Below are 20,657 nucleotides of genomic sequence, written 5' to 3' on the forward strand. Positions count from 1 at the left end.
CCTTTGAAGATATCAAATGAGTATATTTAAGAATTTTTGAAATAAAAGTAGAATTTTGATTTTGTGTATTTTTGATAAATGTTTTGTAAATTTTATTAGAATTATATAGAGATTGGTTATATTTCCTTAATTCACAACTAATTATATTAATATATTTATTTATAATGAAATTTTCTAGATTATTAGTATTAAAGATTTTTGTATTAAATATATCTTTAATTAGTTGTATTTGTTTTATTTCTTTTTGTAATCGATTTTATTTGTTTGATTTAGTTTTCAGGTTTATTGTTTTAATAAGGAAATTTTAAATTTTATAATTGTGAATAATAGATAAGGAATCTTCTTTTACATTTTTTAGTTTTCAAAATAGTTTGTTATATTAATTATAATATATATATTTATAATTAATATATTTTTTGAAAATAGAATAATTCTTTTTAAAATTGTAATCTTTTTCTTTTAGAATATTGATGTTAATAAAAGTAATAATATCTTTTTTAAATGATATTAATATATCTTATATTATTATTTATATTATTTTATATATTATTTGAATTTAGAAAGGGGTAATATATTGATATTTGGGATTGTACAATAGAAAGGATTTTATAATTCAAATAGGGATTAAATATTTATGTCTTTTTTTTATTTTTTTTAAAAGCTTTTTTTAATTGAATAATTGTAAAAAAGTTTTTAAGTATTTTTGTAATTTATTTGATATTGCTTATTTTAGGGATGATAGAATTTTTGGTTTGTATTTTGGTTTTTTTAAATAAAACAATAATATTGATTAATTCTTTTAGATTTGAATTTTTTTTAAAATTGTTTATTTTGAGGATTTTAAATTGGGATTTATTATTTGTATATTGTATTATTTATTAAAAAACTTTATTTAATTTATTATATTAGAATTTTTTAGTTTTATTTTGAATTTAATAATATATTTATAAATAGTTTTTTTTAGAAATGTTTTTCAAAAAAGTTTTAATGATTTTATTTTTGATTAAAGCTTGATTTTTAATTAAATATTGAATAATTTGATTATATTGATATATAAAGTGTATAAGTGTATTAGTATTGTTTTTTTTATTTTGTTTATATTTTTTAGTAAAGTGTTGAAATAGTTTTTTGAATATATTTTTTAATAAATATTATTTGTTAAATGTTTTTTAAAAAAGATAGGTTTGAATTTATAATTTCAATTTCAATCTTTTTATTATTATTTTTATTATTATTTTAATATTCTTTTGAAGAATTCTTTTTATTTATAATAAAATTCAAAAATGGAAGTCTTTTTTATTTATTTTATAATTATATCAAAACTGTTTTATATTTTTGTATTATTTTATAATATTGAAATTTTAGAATTATAATATTCTTTTTTATTTAGAAAAGAATAATAATAAAGTATTTGCTTCATTTAATTGTTTTAAAATAGTAATAAATTATATAATATTAATATATCCTCTTTATATAAAAGCATTAATACTTTGTTTTTATTTGATAAGTTTAATCTTTTATTATTTCTTCATTTATTAAAAAAATAATCCTTCTTTTTTTAAAGTTTTAGAAAAAAAAATTTATTTTCAAAAATTAAATATAATAATTAAATTTAATATATCGAAAATCAAATTGAAGATTGAATCTCTTTTTTACATATAATTAATCTTTTTTTTTAAATTTAATAAGTTTTATATTATTTGAAATGATTTTTTTAATGTTTTTATTTCTGATTAATTATTATAGATTATAATTTTGAAAAAATAATAAAACTTTATATTATTGTTTTTGTATAATTTCAAAATCTTTTTATTTTATTTTATTTTATAAAAAGTTTGTAAAATTATAAAAAGATTTATTGTATTTATATTAATCAATATTTTTATTATTTTTTCATATATTGTTATTAAGTTTTTGTTAATTTATAACTTTTTATTTTTTAAGTTTTTGAAATACCTTTTAATTAAATTTTTTTTTTGTTTTTTATTTCTTGTTTATTATTAAATAAAAAAAGGTTATTTGTATGTTATTAGTAAATATTCTTCGGATAATTTTTAGTTTACTTTTATTCTAATTATATATAATTAAAATTCTATAGGGATTTTTTAATTTCATAGATTTTTAAATTTTTATTTTGTTTATTTTAATATTCTTTTATTTATATAATTTATAGATTCAAAAAGTAATAATTCTTACTTAACTTTTAAATAATATCAACAGTTTTATAAAAAGCTATTTCATTCGAAATAATTATAATATATTCTTTTGATATTATAATAAATATAAATATAAATATAATAATAAAGTTTTTCCATTTCTTTTTATTTTTATATTATAAAACTATATATTAATTTTGAGTTTTTAAAGAAATAATATCTCCTTTATTACAACAATTACAAATTATAATATTATATTATTTATAGATATTCTAATACTTTTACTATTTCGATCTATTTATTGTATTTAATAACTATTTACTTTTTGAAAACAATTTAAATGTTTAAATTTATATATAACTATTTATTCTTTTAATATTTTTATTTCTATATAGATTACTAATATAAAAGAATAAAAGGTAATAATAATTATATATAAAAAGCCTTTATATATATTAAGTATAGAGTAGATAGCTATATATAATAAAATAAAATAAATTGCTATATTATAATAATAAAATAAAAAAGGTAGTAAAAATTAGATATTCAATTCTTTAGGAGATAACTTTGAAAAATAGAAAACTCGATATATTTTTGAGTTTACAAAAAAAAGCTATAAATACTAAATGCTAATAGCACGTGACATCGATGTCACGTGTTTTAAACCTCATAATAGTATTATAATAGATTAATAATAGATTAACAAAAGTTATATTTAGAATTAGAAATAATCTAGAGGATTAATTTTAGGGATAGAATAATAAATTAGAATATTAGAATTTATAAAACAAATATTATGTAATGAAGTTTTTAGAGTTTAGGATTTAAGGAGTTAAAAGTTCGGAAATCTAGAATCTAAGAGAACTTCGAATAGAATAGAATCTTGAGTTTTATAAAGAATGAAGCTTTATATAAGAGATGGAATTTCATTATAATATAAAGCTTTATATTTAAAAACAATTATCAATTTCATTATTATAGTTATAAGAATTGCAATTAATTACAACCTTATTGAATTCCTATTTAAAATCTAATCTAAATTATCTCGAGAGATCTCTAGACGCTTCTATATGACCCTAGAGGCAGCTCCTGTAATAAGTTGACTAGTTGATTTATTACTATCATTTACTCTAACATATTCTACTTTAATTTTTTTTGGAATAAAATGCATCTTTATTTAAATTAATATTAATAATAAACAAATCACTAAAATATCATTGAAAATGTAAAACACTGTTTTCAGATCTATCTGTTATTACAACTAATATTTTTTTTAAATGCTATTCAGATTATAGTTTTAATAAGCTTGATTTTAGATGATTCTAGTATCTAATTATAGACTTTGTAATAAACTTTTGATTATGAATTCCTTTTTGAAAACTTTGAAAACATTTCTTTAAAGAAAATCCTTATGATAATATTATGATTAGAATTAAGATATTAAAGAGTTTATTATATTAATAAAGTGTTCACTTTTTAAATTACTGATTCTGCTACCACAGGGTCCATGACCTTACTGATGGTTGAGTTGAAGTGCCACAAGCTAATGCGGAAGGAGGTATACTCGTAGAGACCACCAAGAAATCACAAGCCGTGATCATTAAGTTAGATTCGACGTTTATTATTACAGTTCAACTACTTCGGGCCAATAAGACTTCAAGAAGGTTCAATAATCATATAGGCAAATTAGAACCCGCAGCAAAGTATACTGACATGGTTGAAAGCGAAGTTCTCTGAGCATGCTAGATTTTCTTCATTTTTCCATAAATTAAGACAAACTTTAAGCGATAAGGTCAATGTCCGCCATCGCGGTAAAATGCTATTTGCAGAAAAACTACCCCTCCAACTCTCCGTCACCGACTTAAGAGAGCTCAACTATCTGGAACCAAGTGAGGTCATACAGACTATGAGTTGTTATGTTGCCCCGCCCTCGATATCTAATATGCAAAACCCAATCTTCTCCGTCCTTGCTATCATGGAATGTGCAGCTAGAGAATATTCACCCTGAACCAAGCATTATCCAGACTATTCGATCGTCGGCATCTCGGTTCTGTTCGCATCACATTAGGGCCGTCTATCAGCAGATATGACATTGTACTTACAGAAGATCATGGTCCATAATCACTCCTCAGTCTCGACTCCTAACTGAGCGGCAGATTGATTATCGCTTTCTTTCTTGACCCGCTTCGATTGAATCTTTAAGGGTGCTTCCTCATCATCATCCTCTTGTCCCTCCTCAATAGAAGCAGCCTTGGACTTGCGTTTCTTGGCAGAAGTAGCAACAGGAATAGTGCTGGCGGAAGCAGAAGGAGAGCTGGTGCGCGATTCTTTTCTAATCTTCTGGAAATGTTGCCTTTCATTGCTTGGTCAGTTCTTGAGCAAAAATGATTTTGACAGGGGCAGTGGTAGAGACAGGATTTTCGAAATTCCAAAAAGTCAACTATTATGTAGACGAAGGAATACAGGGGAGATGACCTCATAATAGTAGTGCACAGTAACGGAGAAACACTGGGCTTCGATATTGATCTGAACTTCCTTGGTTGGAGATAGACCATTCAAACCATTCAAATCAAGCCAAAGACTAGAATCTTGGATATAAATCCAAGGACGAACACGAACCAGGGACAAGATATGAAATAAACCTTTGTACGTACCTGCAACCCTCATTGTTAAAAGGATGGCCTTTTCTCTGGAGCTCATGGGCAATTGTGGACCATTCAATAGCCTTGAGATTGTTTGCTTCAATGATAGCTAACAACAAATCCTTGTCGGCTACATGATCCCATTGAGAAGGCATTATTGATGAAATAATGGAAGATGGTAGGTGGCGTTCTTGTTCTTTTTGTTGCTACCTGGGTTTGTAGATTGATGAAGTTGTAGGGATGGGAAGAATATAAATGGAGGATATAATCAAGATCGGGAGAGATTGTGGAGGAGCAAACCGTGAGAATAGTGAATTTCCAAATAAGTGACATGATTTTTCAAAGTGGGTAGAGAGCAGGTATATGCACTTCAACACTTTCAATCTTCACTCTATCATTCATTCAGCTATAGTCCATAGTTCAATAGAATTTGACCATCTTCACACCTCTGGGGTGTACAGCTCAACCTTCACATTCCTTTGTCTACCTACATATGTATAGGGAGGGAGGGGAGGAGGCAGGTAGGTAGGTAGGTAGGTAGCATTCATGCAATCATGCAATCATGCGATGTTGAGCGCGGCTAAGCAAGTGTAGAGTGAAAGCAGGGCAGGGAACCAATGCAAATAACCGCAACCTTTCCAACCATGATTAGTAAGTAGCATTATCAAAAGCAAATGAATGCAACTATATCAAACACCCCCAAGAACGTTTGTCCCCATGTCGTTGGTGTCTCGGGTATTGTTTCCATCGCCAATGAATCACTTGGCTGTTGCTGCCACACTCTTGCTTGTTCCGTTTGTTTAAGCTAGTTAAGCATACGGAAAAATGGAAAGGAAAAGGAAAAGGAAAAGAAGTTCGTCTCATTGTTTTTTTGTTTGACAATTCTTTCAGGCCCTGAGGTTGTATTCATCGGTCGACCGCAAAGGGGCTCGAGCGATGGTTGTGATCACTGTGCCACACATTAGCATATTGAGTCTCTTTCTGATATCTTCAACTACCTTTCAGATCATTGTTTGAACACTTACAGCCTCACCAAAAGAGATGTATGTGTGCAGCTCAAAAGCATATCAAGTGCTCTTCAAGTTCTCTTTCAATAAACCCAGCCTGGAAAGTGCACAATCTACTACTCAATTCTGCGCAAGATTGGTGCATCAAGATGCATATTTCTATAACTTCCCCTCACAAATCCTCACATGCTTCTTTCCAGAATCACCATTCTTGCTACCCTCTAAGATTCTTGCTTCTTCGCCTTGGAAAGCAAGACCCCAAAACGCCATTTGCGCTCTATTGCATCAGCGAGGGAAGCATCCATACCCCGCTGTCTACACCACAAGGCTTCCCAGTCCTCCCAGTTTACTCTCGTTGTCCCCCCCTTAAAATAAACCGAAGATACTCGAAGTTACGAATTCTACCCTGCGGTCATCAAATTGGCTAGTCTAAGAGTGAATCAAACAATGACCAATGACGGAGCCATTAATCGCTTGCTATATGCCATACTCAGTCAAAAATGCCTCAAAGATGTATGGAATTCCCATTGAATGAAACCTCTCGTTGTGAGTGGAGCATTGACAATGACTGTACAGATTGATTGGAATAAAGTAGCGCATGATCCTATTCTTTCTCAAGAAATTACCAACGGTCACGCTGCTCGAATGCGCTACTCTCGATTCAAGAAACAAATGGACAATGCAACACCATCACCCGTCCATGCCAGGAAGATTGCTACTTCTCGACGTTCCAGGATTGAGAAGAAGAAATTCGCCAAACGAGAGCCGAAAATAAAAATCCAGAAAAATAGTCTCGATAGTGCGGACCTCCCTGTTCACTTGAAGTATGAGTCTCAGAACGCCCATACACGACTCTACACGAATACAAGTAACATTGAGACAAACCATAGCAACTCATTCCCCATACTAGAAGTCGCCAAGCGCGAGCCCACCACACCCATCACTTCCCAGTCAAAGATGAAGACCGAAGCCGAGTTCTATAAATCTCTCTCTAATCCAGCAGATTCCCCCTGTCTCCCAACCCTCTTGTCAACCAACTCATCCGCGTCTCCAAACAGTCCCAAGTTCCCTATCCCTGGTGTTGTTAGTTTCAACAGTCCCATGAGTAGCACGACAAGTCTTAACAACCGTATGACGGATGCTTTATTCTTTGGTCCGCCTATTCATGGAAAAGCTGGATACAAGGAGCCCTTCGGAGCTGCGTATCGAGACGAGCAGAGATATTGCTTTGATCCTTGGGTTCAAAGTGTTGGTGGATTTGATACCACCAGTATCGAGGACAGACATGGCATTTTGTTCAAGACGGAAGAAAACTATGATGATGGTTCTTATGAATTCTTATCGAAATAGAGATTCACGGAAAGTTGGGAAGTAGGAGAACAGAAGAGCTTGCTCAGCTTCGATGTTTAAAACTTGCTTGTCGATTTGAATGAACATATTTATTTTTATTTTTGGGACATCCGTGACTTAAGCAAATGGATCATTTTCCTCTGACAAATACTCCCGTCTGTCAATAAAGCCTAGAACCTGAGGATAATACATGCTTGACTAATCATGCTGTCCCAGAAGTGTCACGCCTCTCTCTTCATAGGCATGTCAATAACATAACAAATTTAACAATAGTACCAATTTCTCTAACGATACATCTTAAAGTTGTATCATCCAATATTACAGAGATGAAATTGAGTCATCTTCCTTCACTAGTCATGCAATATGTCATGTTCTCATTTCTTTCATCATTTTCCACCTCTTCCTTCACTCTGACATATGCTTCATCCAGTTCTTCATGATTACAGGTGGGTTTGTAACTTCTTCGATTTTTGAGACTGGTCGGAAAACAGTGGCTGGCCATCTGCGTGTCGATCTTGACGAGACCGTTGACACCGAGCTCATTTCGGTGGTGGGCTTCAGATAGCCGAGAATCAAGTGTTTGTAGAAAATTTGGGCTCGCCGCACATCCATTGAATCTCGTTTTGTAACTCTCTCTCTAGAAATTGGCGCTGTTATTCTTAAGGGAGTACAAGGACGGCTTCCAGCCTGAGATCTCGGTGCTGCTGTGACCCTGCTCCCACCAAGTGAGTGCTTTGTTGGTATACGGCCGATCATTCCAGAATTGTGTTCCAATTTTAGTATGGAATGGCTCTTCATGTACTTTGAATTAGTGAAGTATGACTGTGAGCTACCGCTTCCCGAGGCTTTAACATTTTTGGTGTCAGACCCAGATGGTGATTGTTCCCTTTCAGTTTCTGTAATGAGACCCTTCACCCATTGGCAATCTCTACCCTCATCTTTGACTTCCAGTGCATCCGTCGACTTTTGGATGTGATACCCCCTGCTCCTTCCAATGAATGAAAAGAAATACTTAGGATGAAAAGAGGGATTCAAGCTCCCCGACCTGCCTTCTCCGTAAGAGTGTATGTAATGTGCTGACATACAGATATACTCCTCGTAACCAAATTGCCTAGATATACGTTCCCATGAGTAACCGAGATGACGTGCCCTGCTGAGTCTCCTCCTATCTGACTCAGTCCACATTATACGATGAGATTCATTCTCGTCTTCATCTATCCCGTTTCTCCCCAGAAAACTCTTATATGCCACAGAAGCTGTCCCAGCGTTGGTACCAAATGCCTGGCCAATTCTTCCCCATGTCCACAAAAGACTCGATTTGCGTATTTTAAGCATATGATGCATCATTTCTTCAACTCGAGAAAGAGTCTGATGACGATGACCAGAAAGCTTTTCGGCCCTTCGAAATAGTGACGCCGAACTATGGGGATCGATCCAGAATTTCTTCTCGTACCTGGCAAGAAACTGAGCCCATGATTCTGAAACTTCTTCATTTCGCCATTCTCTGAAATTAGAAAGGTACATATCCTCCTGAGAAGAAAACTTTTGTCTTCTGCCACGCAAAGCTGGCATTCTGAGTGTGACGGAGCCTCAGCAAGGAGTAATATATAGAGTATCTTATCAGTAAAATCGTCGCTGCGAGGGATGTATCTCTTCCGCTAGGGTCTAATCTCTAAGATGAAATTTTTTAATACTCATCCGGTCTGTTAGCCGTGAATGTCCATGCCTCTTAGATTTGTTAAAAGGCTCACGCTTCAAAAGGCGCCAGTCAGCGCCAGCAGCAAACTTACAACAGCGTATGTCTTCCAAAAACTCAAATGTGGCTAGTCTTCTACGAAGCTGTACTTGAATGAAACTTTATGGTAAATGGGTATCGATAACTGTGTTATTGATGGTTTCCAACAAGAAAGAAGTCTATACAAGCACAAAATAGTAGAATGATGTTGCATTGAATAACTGAAGCATTGTGTATTCCAAGAAGGACACAGAACGAGAAGTTTAAGTATGTGATTACATTGATACCATTAAAGAAGGAACGCAGATGCATCCGGGATAGCCTGCTCGAAAAGTGGCCTCGGATATGGCAGGAACGGGGGGTTTGATAGATACTTGCACAGTTTCATTTATGCCTACCATATTGGGAAATGGAACCATAAAAGATGGAAGGACGCCGTGGATAGCAAGTCTCGAGGGGGGTTGTGCCCATTATGAAAGCTATTCTCCTATACTGCAGTCATGGGCTCGGAAGAAAATGCAATTGGACGCTAGACAATGGATTGTTTGACATACGAATGAAAGGTCTCCGAACAACTTTGGTGGACGTTGGTCACTTAAACAATTTGCAGTGCCTCTTGACTACAATATAAATTGTTTCACAGAGTTCTATACCTACTGGTATGATCAGAATGCAGATTTTCTTTACTGCAAAGATCTAAATAGCATAAGATGTCCTCCTTCCCATGCAACATTATGTGCCAAACCTCCGAACGCCAGAGACGTTACCCGCCTTTAAACGCCAACGTCATCGTGATATACCCGTTCCTAATCCACTACTTGCTGGCATCCTTTCCGTCCAGCCTCCGTCCTGTACTGTCGCCCTTGGCTTGAGGCTCTGGAGCCGGTTCGCTTTTGGCCTCCACTTTCTTGCCAGTCTTCAATGATTGTCCTTGCCCCGAGAAGTGGGGCTGTTTCGCATCTGCATTCTCTTTGTCCTTATCGGCTTGGGTTTTGACTGGTTTGACTTCGTAACCGAAGAAAAGTTTGTTGGGTGGTAACCGAAGAGGCTGAGGACCATTCGTTCTTCGAGCCGAAACAGCAGGAGTGTTCGTGCTAACTCCAGCAACAGGAGTTGACGCAGTAGGTGTGGGGGTCTTTGTGCCCTTCTTAGCGCTCAGTTTGTGACCTCCAGATACAAAGTTGGACGAGGCCGCCTTTGCGCCTTGCGCGACAGAATTAGACGTTGGTGCAATGGCATCGTAGTTGATGGCCTGTGCCATGGTTCCTTGACTGTGAAGCATACCACCTGCAGGTAAACCGCCGATGGCACTTCTGGGTGTGCTGGTTCCGCTGCCATTGCCCCTAACCGGAGTTGGCTCGACATAGCCTAATGGAGCTGCGAAGTCGACCTCAACATCCGTTTCGAGCATACTAACCCCCATCTTGTCAGTAACTGGTTTGACCTCTAAAACCGCAATATCGTAGATAGTATCATTATAGTGGAAGCTGAAGATATCGCCTTTAGTAACCGTAGAAAAGTCACGAAAGGCTTTTTCGAGTACGGCCTTTGGGTTGGAGATATCGAGAAAATTGACGGATTGAGGTTGGAGTTTGATAAGGGAGGCAGGGGGAAGGTCGGTCGATTTGATCTGGAAGAGATCTCCAGTTTCAAGTCCAAGGGTTTGCATCATCTGGAATTAGGAGGTTAGATCAAAAGTATACTATCGACGAGACAGAAAGGGTGCGTACCCAGTGTGGAAGATAAACCTTTCCTTCATCCGCAATAAACTCCAGTACACCAGCGTGCGTTAATTTTGGTCCACCAGGATGTTGGCTATTGATGAGCTCGAAAAGCATAGGGTACGTAATGTGCAGTCGAGTAAGCTTTTCTAGAGCAGATGGTGGCATAATAATCTTCCCTCCATAATTAAGGTTGTCTCGTTCAGGGCCGGGGATCATGACAGTTGGATAACATCTGTAGTATTCATCGAAACGTTTGGGAGGCCCTCGCATTCCGCGCTGCTGCAACATTTGATACATGGCAGCTGGGTCATCTCCTTCATAAAAGCCCGAGTACGACTATTGATTTCATCAGTATGCGAAGGGATACATTGCCTGCGGACCATTTCACATACCATTTTCTTTGAATGAGTGAGATCTGTGTCCGATGGTATGATGGATCAAAATCTGTATCGCAAAAAAATGAGAGCCTTGGAAATTCTGGTCGAGAAGCAAAGTACAGATATTCCTGTAAATCTTGTTCGCAATTAAATTATTAATATGGCCGTTGTAAGTAGATGTGGTTCTGGGAGTTTGTTGGTGTAGTGTGGAAGTTTATGGTAAGTTAAGCTCAAAGGCTGTCAAGAGATGACGCAGGAACCAGCTCTCTCTCTCGGTTGCTTTAAATGGCGGGGACTCTTAACTCCGAAACCTTAAAGCTTCAAATGTTTCCCGATCCTTGCAAAGAAGATACTCAGCATTTACTTCATATTATTCATATACCAGACTCTCGAAGCTTCTCAATTTATCGGGATAGCGAATTCATCAATAAGACATGTCTTCCAGATACGCAGCTGCGCGACCGAAACGTGCTGGCGAAGAATTTGCCCGTTCATATCGGAATGAAAATGAGGATGGTCCTTCAAAGAAACCAAAATTCGACTTACGGAATCCATCTGCTTTGGTAGCCGATGAACCGGAGGAAGATGCAGTTCTGGACGCAGATGTTATCGGAAGTCGAGGAACTGGTACCAAAAGAGGAGCGGTTAATATCGATGGTTATGATTCGGATTCTGATAATGAGGGTTTCGACGCGCGTGCAGATGAAAGAGCTAAAGGAAAGAAGGGCGAGGTAAACCTGGCGGAAGCGCTAGATGGATATAGCAAGGAGAAATCTGGTGCGACAAATGGGAAGACGGATATAGAGGAAGACGCGGACATGTTTGCAGACTTGGAGGATGAATTTGCGGATGGTGATGAGGACGAGGGTGAATTGAAGGCTCGCAAGAAAGGGAAAGAGGTACGATTCTTGAAGGAAGATGAGATCGAAGGTCAGGTTTTAGGCAGCAAGAGCGGAGGCCATGTATCTGGGAACTTTGCATTGGATCCAAAAGGAAAGTTATCAACGCATGCGATGGACGACCAAGAAAGCAGCGATGACGAAGAAGATGCCGTGTTGGCCGCGCAAGAAGAAGACGTGGACGAGGAAGTTGGCGCCGGTGGATTGAAGAGGAATGCCCCTAAGGTCGACGCCTTCAACATGAAGGCTGAACAGGAAGAAGGCAAATTTGATGCGAACGGCAATTTTGTGCGAAATGCAGCGGATCGAGATGCAGTGCACGATACTTGGCTGGAAGGAATTAGCAAGAAGGATATGAAAAAAGCCGCAGAAGCACATGAAAAAAGAGAGGAGGAACGACGGCAAAAAAGGCTCGAGGATGATGCCATGTTAATCTCAGACATTTTACGAACATTAATACTACGACTGGACAAAGCCGAGACAGTTCTCGAGGCACTGGCAAGACTTGGAAAGAGCCAAGTGAAGACGAAGAAAATACCGAAATGGAAATTAAAGAAGCAAAACCAAAAGGATGATTCTATGGATGTGGATGCTGAGAAGATTGAAGATCCAGAACAGACTAGGATACGAGAAGCTATAAACGCTATTACAGGCGCTGCTGATCAGTTGCTCATCAGAGGCCAAACGGATGTCTATGAGCAGGAGAGAGAGATGCTTATACGACAATACCGGAGAGAGACGGGCGAAGATTGGGAAGAGCCATCCGAAGAAGCTGCCGTGAACGAAGAGAACGGCCCAGCGCCCACTAAAATGTGGGAATATAGATGGACAGATGGTCGGGATGGGGCTGCCAAACAAGGTCCTTTTGATGGCCCGACTATGGTAGCATGGCGAGATGCGGGCTACTTTGGAGAGGGAGTCGAGTTCAAAAGAGTAGGGCAGGAGGGTAATTGGAGCAGAGTTGCGGATTTTGTATGATTATGACATGATACCCGGGATACAAATAAATAATGGGCGTAATTAGTTTTTAGTTGCATCTTAATGTTGGCTTATCTTGCTGCGACAGTGCAAAGACAAGTACATCGTTCTCGACTGATCACATGCGTTATGTCATCTCCAAGCGATTCACATATCATAGGATTAGTGTACTGCACCATATCTCAGCTAAAGGAAGTTTGCCCATTCTATTACATCTCCGGAATTGCGCCCACTTTTAGTCAGCCCTAATATACAACATAAAGTTCTACTATCTGCATTGCTTGCCACAGCAAATAGGAACGACCAACGCCAAATGATCATATCTAAAACCCTTCGAACCCTTCGCCATTCATGAAAGTTCCATTGCATCGCCATGACCATTGGTCACTGACAAATTTACACCGCCCTCCTCCCCGATGAGACGCTTTTCAAAGTCTGTAACAAATTTGACGCTACGTGCAGAGTCGAAGAAGAGAGTGAAGCTTCGTTGAACATCTTCAATACCGATTTGCTTGGCCTTTCTCTTGGCACAAATGAGTTGCGATGTGGTAATGAGATTGCTGGCATATCTGATACCAGTTTCTTGTCCAATCTTAGTAAGTAAGGCTAATGCATCGGGGGAAACATCGACTTCTTCCTCTTGAGCACGAATTGAGAGGATCTGCTGAATCTCTTCCTTGGCGTATGGGTGAGTGCTAACGATGACGACCCGATCCAAGAAATCAAGAGGTAATCCATGGGGACTTTTATAATTCGTGCCTCGAATTCTAGAATTTCCGCGGTTGCTTGCCATTATGACGATGGGTGCGAGCTCATCTTCCAACGCGCGATTAATATACGAAAAGCATTCGATATCCAGCATGTGCACTTCATCGATGAATAGAACGCCAGGTACAATCTCGGCTTTTCCTTCTTCTTTCCATTCTGCAACCTTCGTGTTGATCTGATCGCGAACCTCGCTTCTGATTTCTCCAGTGTCTCCTGAAAAGAGAGCTAAGAAACCTTGCGTTCTCGAATTGATGACATCGATCTCGTGTAAACTTACAGTGTGGACAACCTCCTTGCGCTTTTGCAGCTCTCCGTCGGGGCACTGTAAGAACTTTGTGTCTACACCCATTGCATCGTAATCTCTTGATTTCGCGTATGATCGTCCCAGCTTGGTAATTTTGCCCGAGGATTTGTCAATTGAAATAATATCACCTGCCATTACGCGCTCCTTTGTCATGGAATCGATCATCTTGCTTCCCATGTCGTATATCGTCTCCATGTCGGTGGTTTTAATGGTTAATTTGCCCTGCTTCGTACCACCCGTTACACTCCTGTCGGTCTGGATCTCAACGACCTCTCCTTCAATCATTTCACTCTCCTCCTTTATGCGCACGCCTATCGATTTTCGGAAGGCTTGAGTAAGGGCTTCAGTTTTTGACATTTCGAGGGAGAATATTTCTGAAGAAGCTAACATGGTAAATGGCACATCCGAGCCTAGAGATTGTGCCATTCCCATTGCTATCGCCGTCTTTCCAGTACTGACAGACACAAGTTAATATGGATTTTCACGACGAACTCTACAGTCACATACCTCGGGGGACCCGCAATCAAAACTGCTCGGCCTGCTATCTTCCCTTCCTTGACCATTTGTAAAATCACGGCAGCAGCTTTACGCGCCTTTTCCTGACCTACAAGTCCCTGGGAGGATGCGCGGGGCTCAAGACTATCCGGATCGACACCTAAGCCGCGAATATGAGAATGTGCGGCGATTAAATTGAGCCCGCGCAACTCTTTGCTCTCCGAGATGGTTTGAATTGACTAGAACATTGTGAGTTTTGATACCGATTTGACTTGGAATGAATTAATCTTACCGCAGCCATGGTGCAGAGTTTGCGATATGACGGAAATTTGAGATCTGAAAGAGGTGAACAGGCAGGGGAAAAAAGAGGACTTGTTGATGGGGGTGTGTGATGATGAAATGGACGAGGCGGAAGAGAAGTTCAGTTAGTTTAGTTAGTTCGTTTCTCTTATCCGATAGATAAAAAAAAGTTTTGGGGGCAGGCTTCAGTATCTGATGAGTGCCGCGTCGCGTTTCTTAGGCGTTGTCAAGCGGGATCAAGCACTGTTACTTGGAGGCCGTACTCGTCCTTCTTGTTGTTGTCGTTGTTGCTGGTGGTGTTGTTGTTGAGCTTTAAAACAATGATCGGATGACAGAGACAGGCAGATTCAAGTGCGAGTAAGCATTTCCAAGCTCGAATCTCTACTACGAGATCTACGACCAAAAAGACAAGACCACAAGGCAGTACAAAGTCTAACTGGATGCTTGTAGGCGGCCGGTCGGGATAAGTCATCAATCGTCACGCTGATCCAATGAAACACAAAGGTGGATATATCCAATCGATGTGGAGTTCTAGCAAAGAGTGATCGCTGACAGCCCACCTTACCTAAGTCGTGGCACTAAGCAGGTCCTGCTAAGCCCTTTGGCTCTTAGCTCCATCGTCCAGCATACAGTATCCCTGCTAGCGGAAGATGGACTTATTATTACCATTTTACCATGTAATTATCTAAAAACGCGTTGGATTTACTTGGCTCAGATTATATTCGATCGATATTTATCTGGTCGCCTCCATCAACTCAACCTTTCTTTCCTCATACGTTCCTTACAGATTCCTTACCTTTCCCTGCCGTACACCTCTTAATTCAAGTCGCCTGCGTTGTCTGCTCATCCATCCATCCATCCATCCATCCATCCATCCATCCATCCATCCATTCATACATACATGCATATTGCCCACAGCTTTTTTCACAAAGGTCTGAAATAAGGAGCGGTTTTTTTACAATACCAATATCAAACAAGCCCTTTCAACCTCACCCAAACTAAAAGTGATTTATAACCACAGCCCACACTTTTCTCCCCTACACTTCACAACCTACAACCTCTCAGTTTTTCACCATCCTCTCAAACTTCACGCCGACGAGGGCCATTTTCAACTACCCCTTACAAGTCTTTCAACTCTACGGAGAAAACTTTGCTAACAAGTCATCTCCGAGGATTTATCAATGCTGGCATTCTGCTTGGAGAAATCGCTTTCTTGTTCTTTCAGTCCGTTGTGCGGAAAGCCAGTCTCGCTTTTCAACATATTCAATTGAACATTGATATTGGGGTTTCTAAATTCGATCCGTGGCGAGCAAGGAGAAGAAGTACTTTTCTGTCTTTGCCAACTATGTCTAGCCGCAAAAACTCAGAGGATAGACCTCCTCTACGAGGACCAGCAAGTTCTCATCGTGGTGATATGCATAGGCCGGATAAAATTTATGGCACCAGAGACAGGCAAGTTAGTGAAGATGGACATGAGAAGCGTAGATCGGATGGAGATCACGAAAAAAAAGACAGCGGCACCAGGAGAAATGTGGAAAGGGCAGATCGAGGGAGCCGCTCTTCTGAGGAGACCAGCTCGACAAATATTCAACTTTCTAAGTCTGATAGATCCTCTCCAACGACAACAGGACAAGCAACAGTAACGACTGACATTGAATCAGTATCGAAAGGCAAGTCCAATTCATTATTATCTTTTCGAAGTTGTTTAAAGTTTGATTGAATAAGAAGCTACGGAAAGCTCCATTCTTCACACTAGCTCAAATATTGAAAGATTCTGTGAGGAAGACATTACTTTCCTCTTGAACAATCTTGTTTACTCGTCTTTGAGAAAGTGGCAACAATCTGTCCGATTTTGGGAAGGGGGGGGGGAGTAAGTCAACTAAAATATTTTGACTTTTGAACTTGAGTCTTTATTATGTTCGACAGAATTAAATTATGAAATCTAAGCTAACAAGCTATAGAGACATCTGTCAACCCTCTCATCAACCTTTCTAAACAAGTTCCTGTCACAGAATCATATCAGTTAGAATCTCTTATTGACGCATTGATGCAATTTGCCGACCAAGGGGATTCTAGGAGTCTTCTAAATCAAGTACGAAACTCGGCTGAAGAGAGTCTGAAACGGCAAGTTGAGGAAATACAGAAAATGGGTCCCATAATGCAAAGCTTCCCTACACACATGGATGTACAGAATAAGCGCAAAGTTGAGGCAGAAGAGGTTCTTAAGAAAACTAACGAAGAGCTTGAGAAGGCCAAGAGATTGCAGAAAGAGGCAGCTAAAACCATTGCCTCTCGCCTGGTTATCAAAGCCTCGCCTCCTATCGCAGATGACTCGAAGTACCTTCAGGAACGTTGCCGGAAGTTGGAAGAGAAAGTGAAGGACCTTGAGAAAACAATGACTGCCATGGATCAAAAAAATAAATTCTCAGATATCAACGACCGCTTTCAAGAAAGTCAAGCCGAACATCGTAAAGTTGTTACCGAGATCAAAAGAAGTGAGGCACGCTTTACAGAGAAGATTGAAGCCAGCGAATCCAAGATAAAGCGTGAACACCAGAATCTGTCTGACCAATTTACAAATCTTGATCAGCGACATCAAGCTACCCGCAGCGAAGTTTCTTCACTAGGTCCCCGCCTGGATAGACATGAAAATTCTTTGAAGAAGCATGACGCGTCGATCAACGTCTCAGAAGAAGAGATAGCAACAATTCAGCAGGAGGCTAGCAAACAATCTACTATCTTAAAAGCTAAAAGTGATGATATTGACCTCCTTACAAGAAAAGTCACCTCCCTTGAAAATTCATCGAAAACTCATAAGGTTTCCCTGGATGATTTTAAGTCGTCAAGTCTGGAAAAGATTAGTCAACTGAAGGACGAGACGACAAAGTTTTTTGAACTCCAGACTGCTCAAAGAGCCGTCCCCGAAGAATTTGGAGCTTACGAACAGGAACTAAACGCCATGAAGGACGCTCATAAGACCATCCTTAAAAGTCTTGGAACTAGTGTAGAGGAATTAAACTCCCTGAAGGACAAGGTTGGTCGATTGGAGCAGATTCCTCAAGCTCCATCTATTGCTATATCTCAGCCCCCCTCTAAAATAACAACTGGATCAAGCGCAACAATGATCGGGGTGATGCAGACTAGAATTCGTAATGCTCAAGAAGACATCAGGGTTTTGGATGAAAGAATCGACAAGATCGAGAGCTCTCTTGGATCTCCTAACCGCGCTACGCCCCAGGAAGATGCTAAAGTTAATGAGAAATTGAAAAGCACTCTGGAAAATTACGAATCTAGGCTAAGTGAGTTAGAGGACTCTCTCAAAAAAGTGGATTCTGTCAGCATGAATAAGCCAGTCACGAAAATGTCGCCATTTTCCACAGCAGGGCAGGATGTGACAGATGTCAAGAAAGCCTTTGAGTTTTACAAAGAGCAGCGGGAAAAAATGGACCAAATTTTGTCTAGACGCATCGAGGAGCATGATAATCAAGTCAAATCAATGCAACGCAATGATATCACTACCAACGAACAGATCGTTCAGATTCAAATTCGTATGGATGTATTCGTGGAGGATCTAAATCGCATTGCTCATCGAGTCACTGATACGGCCAACGACCAAAACGCCAATACTATCGCATTAAGGCACCTACATAGCCGATTCAACAATATATCAACAGATGATCTAGCGAAGAACATGCTACGTCAGTTGGAAGTTATTTATCCCGATGTTGGAAATGCCGAAAGAACTTTCTTAGAGTTGAGGAAGCTACATTCCAACCATATCACCCAATTGGAGAGGTTGAAGAGTCAAGTAGTGGCTCTCCAAAGCCACCCTGTTAGCAAGCAAAGCCCAGCAAATGCAGGCAATGGAGCTACTGAATCTTTACGCCAAGAAGTAGACTCGTTGACCAAAGGTCAAATTAAGCTCGGATCAACTGCTAAGAAGCTTGATGAAGCTACTACGAGCACTCAAGCTAGGTTAAATACGCTCGAACAGTCCCACACAGCCCTGGATCTTAAGATTCAAAATGTCAATGAAAAAATTGAGACTCAGCAGAAGAGTCTAACCGAAATGAGTGCGGATCTCATCGAAGCAGTCGGAGATCTGCAAGCTGGCCTAGAATATCTTCAAAATAGTATCGGCACAGAGCTCGAAGGTGATACTCCTGCGCCTGCACAGCCTACTCTGCTCCGAGCCCATCAATCTTCGGCCCAGGAAGCGGTGGCAAATGGCAAGAAAAGAAAAAACCCGACCAGTGAAGAGCTCTCAAAACCCGAGAGCTTGAACAATGGTCGCAAACGAGGCCCTTTGAGAAAGAGAACTAAGAGAGCCGAGGATGGTGAAGATCTTGAGTAATTGAACCAGAGACTCAATACAAAATAAAATACACCTTTGTAACTTTGCAGATAACACAAATCTTATGAAGCCCATGAGGCTTTTGACGGCGTACCAGCCAGAGCTTTTAGCTTTTTATGCTACTCGCATGCACAAACGACCATGGAAAATTCTAGCCTATAGCCAAGTCTAATTTTGCTTTTCTGTTTTCAGGAACCTTCAACCGCGGGATAACCAGTGTACGCAATTGGCAGCGAAGCTAGGAATTGATACTGGACTTTGTTCAGGGCTCAAAATGACGACCTTGTACATAAAAAAGCGAATTTGGGTTGAGGGATACACATGAATACATGAAACTGGTCTTTGCTAACTACATGATGAATATGTATGCTACCTGTTAAATACAGCCTTAATTTTCACCTGCTTTACTTTGAAACATAAGTGCGTTGATTAATATACTCTATGAAATGTAAAAGGGCTTCTTTAGATCTAAGATTAAAATTATGAAATTATCGAGAGAAAGAGTGAAAAAATTGATAATTAGATTCATACTAAAGAAAAGTCAAAATACTTATAAAATTAATATAAAGTTTTTATTATAAGTGATATAGTTTAACACCGAGTGACTTATATTACCGAGTGACGTATTTCAAAATATATTAAAATTAGACTTTTCTTAACATTTGTATTTTAATAACTAATCTATATATTTTTTAAAAAATAAAAGAAGATTTAATAGTAATGAGAATTTAAGTATTCTAAAAACAAAATTTTATATTGAAATTTGATTATATTAAAAATAAAGTGAAAATTATTATAATTTTCGTTATAGAAAAAATATTTCTATAATAATTACTAGAATAATTTGAGCTTCTAATAAAAGATGAGAAATTTATATTATTTATATAATGTCACGGCGCCAACTACATGTTCTATAGTTGCCTTCGTGCCTTAGGCACGGACTACTAGCGTGCCCTGCTTCCTATAAGTAGGGCCTCACTCTTTCATAGCTCTTTCACCCTTATAATACAATATAAGTCTTTACTCGTACCTTGACATATAAATAATTATAATTATATTTTATTTTAATTAACTTAAATTATATTAATAAATAAAGAAAGTATATAATTACATATAGACGAATTTTATATATTATTCTAAGAAAAGTTATAACGTGGTTTAACACCGAGTGCACCATATCACCGAATACACCACTTTTACTTCAATTTACACTTTCAATTTTATATTATTCAATAACAATTGAATCAATTGATTAAAACTATTAAAAATCTAATAATCTAAGATTTATTATATTATTTTGATAGGTTCTTGTATTATATCTTGTTTTTCCGTATTTATTATAATATCGATTAGAAAATGCTTTTCTATTAGAATTCCTTTTTTTTTGATGTTTGTTGTATTAAATTTGAATATCAATTTTTTGCTGAAATAATATATCAAGAGTTTTTTGTTTAATAAGTATTTCTTTTTGATATAATTGAGTTTTTTTCGTGTATTGATATTTATTTAATATTTCATTTATTGTTTGAAGTGTATAATTCTTTGTATTTAAAAATGTATTTTTATAA

The 20,657-nt window shown here is 37.8% G+C and overlaps 7 protein-coding genes across 8 annotated transcripts; 3 read left to right on the top strand and 4 right to left on the bottom strand.

Annotated features, from left to right (window-relative positions):
• Positions 1–3,886: 3,886 nt before the first annotated feature.
• Positions 3,887–5,118, bottom strand: BCIN_07g05000 (hypothetical protein). The gene is made up of 3 exons (XM_024694111.1): positions 4,811–5,118; positions 4,259–4,509; positions 3,887–4,206 (listed from the first exon to the last, which is right to left on the bottom strand). The coding sequence occupies exons 1-2, from the start codon at positions 4,951–4,953 to the stop codon at positions 4,278–4,280; spliced, it is 375 nt and encodes a 124-aa protein (XP_024549900.1). The 5' UTR covers positions 4,954–5,118; the 3' UTR covers positions 3,887–4,206; positions 4,259–4,277.
• A 684-nt stretch (positions 5,119–5,802) lies between these two features.
• On the top strand, positions 5,803–7,253 carry BCIN_07g05010 (hypothetical protein). Its single transcript, XM_001552140.2, has one exon. It carries the CDS (start codon positions 6,337–6,339, stop codon positions 7,153–7,155), a length of 819 nt encoding a protein of 272 aa, XP_001552190.2. The 5' UTR covers positions 5,803–6,336; the 3' UTR covers positions 7,156–7,253.
• A 15-nt stretch (positions 7,254–7,268) lies between these two features.
• On the bottom strand, positions 7,269–9,229 carry BCIN_07g05020 (hypothetical protein). 2 transcript variants are annotated; one of them, XM_024694113.1, is made up of 2 exons: positions 8,946–9,229; positions 7,269–8,848 (listed from the first exon to the last, which is right to left on the bottom strand). In XM_024694113.1, the coding sequence occupies exon 2, from the start codon at positions 8,725–8,727 to the stop codon at positions 7,561–7,563; it is 1,167 nt and encodes a 388-aa protein (XP_024549901.1). In that variant the 5' UTR covers positions 8,728–8,848; positions 8,946–9,229; the 3' UTR covers positions 7,269–7,560. The 2 variants fall into 2 exon arrangements, with proteins under 2 accessions (XP_024549901.1, XP_024549902.1); XM_024694112.1 differs by having other exon boundaries at positions 8,907–9,229.
• A 242-nt stretch (positions 9,230–9,471) lies between these two features.
• Positions 9,472–11,233, bottom strand: Bcufd1. Its single transcript, XM_024694114.1, has 3 exons — positions 11,007–11,233; positions 10,621–10,950; positions 9,472–10,562 (listed from the first exon to the last, which is right to left on the bottom strand). The coding sequence occupies exons 1-3, from the start codon at positions 11,007–11,009 to the stop codon at positions 9,705–9,707; spliced, it is 1,191 nt and encodes a 396-aa protein (XP_024549903.1). The 5' UTR covers positions 11,010–11,233; the 3' UTR covers positions 9,472–9,704.
• Positions 11,234–11,278: 45 nt separating this feature from the next.
• BCIN_07g05040 (hypothetical protein) lies at positions 11,279–12,955 on the top strand. The gene has a single exon (XM_001552137.2). The coding sequence runs from the start codon at positions 11,426–11,428 to the stop codon at positions 12,866–12,868; it is 1,443 nt and encodes a 480-aa protein (XP_001552187.1). The 5' UTR covers positions 11,279–11,425; the 3' UTR covers positions 12,869–12,955.
• A 95-nt stretch (positions 12,956–13,050) lies between these two features.
• BCIN_07g05050 (hypothetical protein) lies at positions 13,051–15,129 on the bottom strand. The gene is made up of 3 exons (XM_001552136.2): positions 14,728–15,129; positions 14,448–14,674; positions 13,051–14,394 (listed from the first exon to the last, which is right to left on the bottom strand). Exons 1-3 carry the CDS (start codon positions 14,734–14,736, stop codon positions 13,218–13,220), a joined length of 1,413 nt encoding a protein of 470 aa, XP_001552186.1. The 5' UTR covers positions 14,737–15,129; the 3' UTR covers positions 13,051–13,217.
• Positions 15,130–15,428: 299 nt separating this feature from the next.
• On the top strand, positions 15,429–19,554 carry BCIN_07g05060 (hypothetical protein). The gene is made up of 2 exons (XM_024694115.1): positions 15,429–16,405; positions 16,697–19,554. The coding sequence occupies exons 1-2, from the start codon at positions 16,081–16,083 to the stop codon at positions 19,087–19,089; spliced, it is 2,718 nt and encodes a 905-aa protein (XP_024549904.1). The 5' UTR covers positions 15,429–16,080; the 3' UTR covers positions 19,090–19,554.
• The last annotated feature ends 1,103 nt before the right edge of the window (positions 19,555–20,657 follow it).

The sequence above is a fragment of the Botrytis cinerea genome, chromosome 7 (assembly GCF_000143535.2).
Source record: "Botrytis cinerea B05.10 chromosome 7, complete sequence".
NCBI lineage: Eukaryota > Fungi > Ascomycota > Leotiomycetes > Helotiales > Sclerotiniaceae > Botrytis > Botrytis cinerea.

Coding starts and splice junctions, on each gene's coding strand:
- Bcufd1 (XM_024694114.1), bottom strand. Junction 10,563..10,620: donor AGGTTTATCTTCCACACTGG/GTACGCACCCTT, acceptor TCCTAATTCCAG/ATGATGCAAACCCTTGGACT.
- BCIN_07g05040 (XM_001552137.2), top strand. CDS start 11,426: ATGTCTTCCAGATACGCAGCTGCGCGACCGAAACGTGCTGGCGAAGAA.
- BCIN_07g05000 (XM_024694111.1), bottom strand. CDS start 4,953: ATGCCTTCTCAATGGGATCATGTAGCCGACAAGGATTTGTTGTTAGCT. Junction 4,510..4,810: donor TTTAACAATGAGGGTTGCAG/GTACGTACAAAG, acceptor AAGCAATGAAAG/GCAACATTTCCAGAAGATTA.
- BCIN_07g05050 (XM_001552136.2), bottom strand. Junction 14,395..14,447: donor TTGATTGCGGGTCCCCCGAG/GTATGTGACTGT, acceptor TGTGTCTGTCAG/TACTGGAAAGACGGCGATAG.
- BCIN_07g05020 (XM_024694113.1), bottom strand. CDS start 8,727: ATGCCAGCTTTGCGTGGCAGAAGACAAAAGTTTTCTTCTCAGGAGGAT.
- BCIN_07g05010 (XM_001552140.2), top strand. CDS start 6,337: ATGAAACCTCTCGTTGTGAGTGGAGCATTGACAATGACTGTACAGATT.
- BCIN_07g05060 (XM_024694115.1), top strand. CDS start 16,081: ATGTCTAGCCGCAAAAACTCAGAGGATAGACCTCCTCTACGAGGACCA. Junction 16,406..16,696: donor CATTGAATCAGTATCGAAAG/GCAAGTCCAATT, acceptor AACAAGCTATAG/AGACATCTGTCAACCCTCTC.